Source organism: Sinocyclocheilus rhinocerous, unplaced genomic scaffold, assembly GCF_001515625.1.
Source record: "Sinocyclocheilus rhinocerous isolate Xijiao unplaced genomic scaffold, SAMN03320098_v1.1 scaffold2290, whole genome shotgun sequence".
Taxonomy (NCBI): Eukaryota; Metazoa; Chordata; class Actinopteri; order Cypriniformes; family Cyprinidae; genus Sinocyclocheilus; species Sinocyclocheilus rhinocerous.
The window spans coordinates 19,174-26,401 of record NW_015659950.1 but is presented as its reverse complement, the minus strand read 5'-3'; the positions used below and the strand labels follow the sequence as shown (position 1 = coordinate 26,401).

At 36.2% G+C, this 7,228-nt stretch overlaps 2 protein-coding genes across 6 annotated transcripts in view; one reads left to right on the top strand and one right to left on the bottom strand.

Moving 5' to 3' along the window:
- Positions 1–5,108, top strand: part of mif4gdb (MIF4G domain containing b) — a 9,193-nt gene extending 4,085 nt beyond the window's left edge. For 3 of the 5 annotated variants that reach the window (XM_016533686.1, XM_016533684.1, XM_016533685.1), the window contains exons 5-6: positions 648–740; positions 884–1,111. In XM_016533686.1, coding sequence (XP_016389172.1) covers positions 648–740; positions 884–1,111 — 321 coding nt within the window. Of the gene's footprint in view, positions 1–647; positions 741–883; positions 1,943–2,929; positions 3,023–3,406 lie in introns of those variants that run through there. The other 2 variants (XM_016533688.1, XM_016533687.1) reach the window with 2 other exon arrangements.
- An 83-nt stretch (positions 5,109–5,191) lies between these two features.
- Positions 5,192–7,228, bottom strand: part of LOC107724659 (28S ribosomal protein S7, mitochondrial-like) — a 2,766-nt gene continuing 729 nt past the window's right edge. Inside the window, exons 2-3 of the mRNA XM_016533666.1 lie at positions 6,025–6,192; positions 5,192–5,500 (exon numbers count right to left, since the gene is read on the bottom strand). Coding sequence (XP_016389152.1) covers positions 5,279–5,500; positions 6,025–6,192 — 390 coding nt within the window. The 3' untranslated portion in view covers positions 5,192–5,278. The remainder of the gene's footprint in view (positions 5,501–6,024; positions 6,193–7,228) is intronic.

Sequence of the window (7,228 nt, the reverse complement as noted above, 5' to 3'; positions counted from 1 at the left end):
AGATCGCACAATGGAGTAATGAAAATTTGCAGAACATTTACTCACTCTCGGGCCATCCGAGATGTAAAAGAGTTTCTTCATCAGAACAGATTTGGAGAAATGTAGCATTGCATCACTTGCTCAGCATTGGATCCTCTGCAGTGAATGGGTGCCGTCAGAATGAGAGTCCAAACAGCTGATAAAAACATCACAATAATCCACAAGTAATCCACACCACTCCAGTCCATCAACTAACATCTTGTGATGAGAAAAGCTGCATGTTTGTAAGAAATAAATCCATAATTAAGACGTTTCTAACTTGAAAATGTTATTTCCATAATCCATAAAATTGCTTAGTGTTCTTGTCTGAATCAGGAGAGAAATATGCACAGATCAAGCACGTTTACAAGCCAAAACAAGTCCACTGATGATCAAGTGATGTAAATTTCTCTAAATCTTTTCTGATGAAGAAACAGTCTCATCTACTGTACATCTTGGAAGGCTTGAGGGTGAGTGATTGAAAATTCACCATTTTTCATTTCTTGGTGAACTATTCATTTCAGAATCACGATTAGGAAGGTACTCATGGTAACTATATTAGTAAAAAAAAATGCATATGCAAATTTATTTGAAGTGCTTAATTTTTAACTTTATTCTGTTTGCTGCAGGTGAACAACATGCCCATGATGGCCCTGGTGCACCCCGTCTATGACTGTTTGTTCAGACTGGCCCAATCTGATGCCCTGAAGAACGAGGAGGAGGTGAATCTTGAACATTATTACTGGTTGGTTGATTGAACTGGATAGACTAATAGAGTAACTAAATTAGTAATGCATCAAAAAATGGAGGGTCAAAATCATTAACCACACCTTTTTGACTTTTGCCATCTCTCTCTCTGTCTCAGGTGGACTGTCTGGTGTTACAGTTGCATCGTATTGGAGATCAGCTGGAGAAGATGAACCTGCAGCTCATGGATGAGCTGTTCAATCTCCTGAGGGATGGATTCCTCCTGCAGGAGGACCTGAGCTCCATGGGCCACCTGCTCCTGCTGGAGATCCTTGAGTTTCGCGCAGGAGGCTGGACTCTCAGCGAAACAGCTCAGAAATACTACTACAGCGAAGTGACGGACTGAGGCCTTCACCAATCAGAGAAACAAGAAGGCAGGATGAAATGGCAATCCGTAGGAGCCAAGTGTTGGAGGTTTTATTTTTATATTTACCTTTGATGAAGGCTTGGTGATTCACTAGGTATGAGGTTTGACATGAAGTAGAAGATTGGATTGTGACTTTTTGAAGTCGACTTGAAGTGACATGAAGTTCATCATATTTACTTTAATACACATTCCTGGTTTCATTTGATTTAGGTCTTATATTAGTGTCAAGGGCTGTAATCAGAACACTAGAGACGATTAGATGGTTTTATTTAATAGAGATGGATATATTTAATAAATTGTTACTTGTTTTATTTTCTTAAATTGACTAGCAAGTTATATTTGCCTCGGTAGAAAGAACAGCTATTTCTATTGTATAGAAAGAATTACTTTATATATTTGTTCTATAATACATCTTATACAATGTAAATGTTTTTAATGAACCAAAAACAGTTTATAAGAGTCACATTTAAATATGTTTCCTTAAGGCTAATATTTTTATACTACGAAAAGAAGAGTGGCTGTATATCCAACAAAACTTCTACAGGTGCTGGATGAAGAGAGTGTCACAAGCTTGCATAAATTTGCACAGCTACGATAATATTTTGTATCATTTCAATCTGATGAAAATCCACTGGACTGAAATGTTAACATGAGACTTAACATGAGGTGATATGCCAAAATGTTGTATTTGAAAGTAAAAAATTAAGCTCCTGTGCAGCTGTTTTGGCCTCACTGATTCCTCAGGCTCTTGCAGAGCAGACAGTGACTTGTATAGTTGTCTTGATGCCACAAGTTTCAAATAAAGAAACAATTAATTATTTTAGATTACAATTGAAATCTAAAAAAAAATATGTAAAGATACGTGTTGTAGATTTTTGTAGTACTGTTCAACTCTTGTGTAAAAAAAACAAAAAAAAACAAAATTCCTTGTCAAAAATGGAAATGTGTGACTTTTTATAGCTTTATTTACTTTCACACAAAGACAAACTTTATTTATGAGTCAAGATAACAGACTTTCTCATGTCCTTTTTTGTGATGCCCATCCATCCCAAACTCCTGATGCTGTCAGTCCAAAACAAATCACGTCTGTGGGTGAACTAGGAGTCCAAACGTCTTCTCTCTACCACCAGCGGTAGTGTGCATATGCCCTGTTGGCTTCGGCCATCTTGTGAAGGTCGTGTTTGCGTTTCACTACATTTCCCTCGTTAGCGAAGGCGGCCAGCAGCTCCTGTGAGAGTTTCTCGTACATGTGTGTGCGACGGTGCTTGTTGTCTCTGCATTCTGTGATAATCCATTTCATGACCAGAAAACGCCGCCGATTATCCGTGAGAGGAACGGGCACCTGCAGGACCAATAATTCAGAGTAAGATTCAATATTTGATCTACTTTTATAGAGCTTTGACGTCATTCCTCTTGCTTGACCATACTGTTCTGTTTGTCATTTCTCCGATCACAAATGCAGACATGGTTTTATGTTACGCTCCGGCCTGACAGGGCATCACAATATGGTAAGGGGCGTAACATTTCTGTCTCACGGCTTGAGGTATTCGGCCAATCATAACGCACTGGATAGCTGGCCAATCAGAGCACACCTCGCTTTTCAGACCGATGAGCTTTGTAAAAATCGACGCGTTGCAGAAAGGCGGGGCATAGAGGAGAAACAATAATGTACAGTATGTGGAAAATAATGTGTTTTTTTAACCTTAAACCGCATAAACACATTTCATTACACCAAATACACAAAATAATGTTATTTTTAGCAACATCATATGACCCCTTTAATTCTCTGTACTGCAGGTGAACAACATACCCATGATGGCCCTTGTGCACCCCGTCTATGACTGTTTGTTCAGACTGGCCCAGTCTGATGCCCTGCAGAATGAGGAGGAGGTGAATCTTGAACATTGTTACTAGTGGTTGGCTCAAATGGATAAACTGATTGAGTAAATAAATTAGTGATCATCAAAAAATGGCAAAAATGAATTTTTGGTTTCATCAGAAATTGGTTTGTAGGGCCAAAATCATTGACCACAACATTTTGACGTTTAAATTAGGGTTTCTCAGACGTCAGCTTTTGTGGATCAGTGTTTTCTTTTCACTCACCAGTGCATATTGATATATCTATCTATATATATATATATATATATATATATATATATTTAGATAGCAGAATTTTTCTGACACCTCAGTTATCTCTTCATCATTTATCTGTTAGTTTGTAGCAATGTTTAATCTTACTCGGATGTTGAAGTTCTCTCCTTATCTCTCTCTCAGGTGGACTGTCTGGTGTTACAGTTGCACCGTATCGGAGATCAGCTGGAGAAGATGAATATGCAGCTCATGGATGAGCTGTTCAATCTGCTGAGGGATGGATTTCTCCTGCAGGACCTGAGCTCCATGGGCCGCCTGCTCCTGCTCGAGATCCTTGAGTTTCGTGCGGGAGGCTGGACTCTCAGCGAAACGGCTCAGAAATACTACTACAGCGAAGTGACGGACTGAGGCCTCCACCAATCAGGAGAGAGAAACAAGGCGGGATGAAATTGCAATCCATAGGAACCAAGTGTGGAGGTTTTATTTTTATATTTACCTTTGATGAAGGCTTGGAGATTCACTAGGTATGAGGTTTGACATGAAGTAGAAGATTGGGCAAAGTTAGATGCAGTACTGGGTTTTGGTTTTGTTTTGACTTTTTAAAGTCAACTTGAATTGATGTGAAGTTCATCTTATTAGCTTTCATAATACACATTCCTGGTTTTATAGTTTTATTCATTCACATTATTCAAAAGAAAAAAAAAAAAACACAATTCATAATTTTTTTGATCAAAGATTTATAACTTTATCATCCCTGTAATGCCACCCAAGGCCGCTTGGGGTTTAATCAATGGGTGCTGGTAGCGTTTCCCCAATTGCAAAGTCTTGCCGTCTTTTTCCCATCAAGATTTAGAAAACAGAAATCTGCAAATAGTAGTCCATGTTGTAATGTTGCAGGAATATGTTAATGTCCCAGGACACACTATTAATACGTGTGATAATGCAGTTCATTCATGGTACTGCCTACTTACAAATCCAGTTAGTAGAAAAAATAAGTTATAGCTAAAGGGCTTGTTAATGCTGCTTTTTTTTGGCCATAATCACAGTAAATTTAGCCATTGGTCACAGATCTTTAGACATTTTAGTTTGAAAGTGAATGGAGTTCAAGTGGATCATTGAAGTCTTGCAATAGCAGCATTAAAATCATGATTCATTTGATTTAGGTCTTATATTTGTGTCAAGGGCTGTAATCATAACACTAGAGATGATTAGAGGGTTTTAATATCAATATATTTAATAAATTTTTAGTTGTTTGATTTTCTTAAATCGACTAACAAATTATATTTTCCTCGGTAGGAAGAACAGCCATTTCTATTGTATAAAAAGGATTACTTTATATATTTGTTCTATAATATGTCTTTATAAGATTTAAATCTGTGACAAAATCTATGTTTTTAATGAACCAAAAACAGTTTATAAGAGTCACATTTAAATACAATGTTTCCTTAAGGATAATATTTTTATACTATGAAAAGTAGACTGGATGTATATCCAACAAAACTTCTACAGGTGCTGGATGAAGACAAAGCGTCGCAAATGTGCATAAATTTGCACAGCTATGACAATATTTTCTTATTTTGTATCATTTCAATCTGATGAAGATCCACTGGACTGAAATGTTAACATGAGACTTAACATGAGGTGATATGCCAAAATGTTGTATTTGAAAGTAAAAAATTAAGCTCCTGTGCAGCTGTTTTGGCCTCACTGATTCCTCAGGCTCTTGCAGATTAGACAATGACTTGTATAGTTGTCTTGATGCCACAAGTTTCAAATAAAGAAATAATTAAATGTTTTTGTGCACAAAGTTACAATTGAAATCTGAAAAATGTGTCGTAAGATGTGTCTTAAATTTGTTTTGTAACACTCAAAAGTGGAAATGTGACTTTTTATAGCTTTATTTACTTTCACACAAAGACAAACTTTATTTATGAGTCAAGATAACAGACTTTCTCATGTCCTTTTTTGTGATGCCCATCCATCCCAAACTCCTGATGCCGTCAGTCCAAAACAAATCACGTCTGTGGGTGAACTAGGAGTCCAAACGTCTTCTCTCTACCACCAGCGGTAGTGTGCATATGCCCTGTTGGCTTCGGCCATCTTGTGAAGGTCGTGTTGGCGTTTCACTACATTTCCCTCGTTAGCGAAGGCGGCCAGCAGCTCCTGTGAGAGTTTCTCGTACATGTGTGTGCGACGGTGCTTGTTGTCTCTGCATTCTGTGATAATCCATTTCATGACCAGAAAACGCCGCCGATTATCCGTGAGAGGAACGGGCACCTGCAGGACCAATAATTCAGAGTAAGATTCAATATTTGATCTACTTTTATAGAGCTTTGACGTCATTCCTCTTGCTTGACCATACTGTTCGTTGCATGGGAAAGATCTGATTTTGAAAACTACTTTTGTTTTACAGAAGTCATACAGGTTTGAAACAACATGGTGTTTATGATGATAATGTTTATGGTGATAAATGATGATCATTTTCACTTTTTGAATGAATTATCCCTACAAACATAACTCTGGATAAAAGGATACCATTTTATAAAATGTTAAACATAAATATTGTCCAAAATATGTGTACATTTAATTCCTCACAACATCTTAGTTGACATCATTAAATTGTATTGTCTTACGTAAAAAATTATCATATTGACTTTCAGTCATTTCTCTTGAGATATTTCTATCAGTGTTGGCCGTTTGCAAACCCATTGATTGAACTCTGATTCTGAGTTGCATATCCACAAACATCTTACTAGATTATCTCAGAGTTGTGAAATTAATATTAAATGTTGTTCACTGACCTGATAAGATTTGCCTCCTTTCTGAACACTGGCCAGGCCAATGATGGGTTTGCAGTTCTCTAGGGCCTGATGGAAGACGGTGTATGGATTACACTCGATCTCTTCTCTCTTAGCTGCTGGAGATTTGTGGTATTTCTCCACCTGTTTTCTCTTTATGGTCTCCAGCGTCTAAACAGACGCAAAACATCCAAGCAGAAACTCATATGAACAATTTTGTAATATGTTTGAAAGATACCTCTTAGGCTCATAAGACTGTTTTTTTTTTCTCTTTTATTAAAAATACACGGAAAAACAGGAATATCGCGACATTATAACAATTTATAATATTTTTTTTAATTGTCAAATATTGTAAAATGTAATTTATTCCTGTGACGCAAAGCTGAATTTTCATAATTATTACTCCAGTGTCACATGATCCTTCAGAAATCATTCTAATTGCTGATTTGCTCAAGTATTAATTATTATTGTGCTCAATTATAACTAATGGTTCATATTATTATTATTATTATTATTATTATGTGTTTTGCTGGTTTAAAATGTATCATACATAAATATTTTCAGAGTTTTTTGATGAATAGAAAGCATTTATTTGAAACTGAAACATTATAACATTTTTTGTTTGTTGTTTTGTTTTTAAAAAGTCTGACTTACCCCAAACTTTTGAACAGTAACGTATCAGTTTCCACATAAAATATGAAGCAGCACAACTGTTTTCAACATTGATAAGACATGTTTATTGAGCAGCAAATCAGCATTTTAAAAAGATATCTGAAGGATCATGTGACACTGAAGACTGGAGTAAATATTTAGCTTTACTGTCAAAGGAATACATGAGTATTTTAAATGTTTTTAAACAGAAAAGTTGTTTTAAATGGTCATAATACTTCACAATATTACAGTTTTGACTGTAAAAAAAAAAAAAAAGGTTAAACTCACTCTGACGCGACCGTGAAAGGACCTCAGCTGAAGAATGCGTCCTAAAATATTGCCCGAGTAAAATAATACAACAAAATATTTGTTTTAATTAAAAAAAATGTTAATGTCTTGCATTTTACATTTATAGTAGATATAAAATTGTTTTTGCTCAGTGTCTAAGTAATAGTTATTTACACTAAAAAGAAGTCAGGCAGTCGGTGAATTTCCTGTATGGCTGTAAACGTGTTTGTAGATATGTCTACAAATATTTGTACTGCCCCCCCCCCCC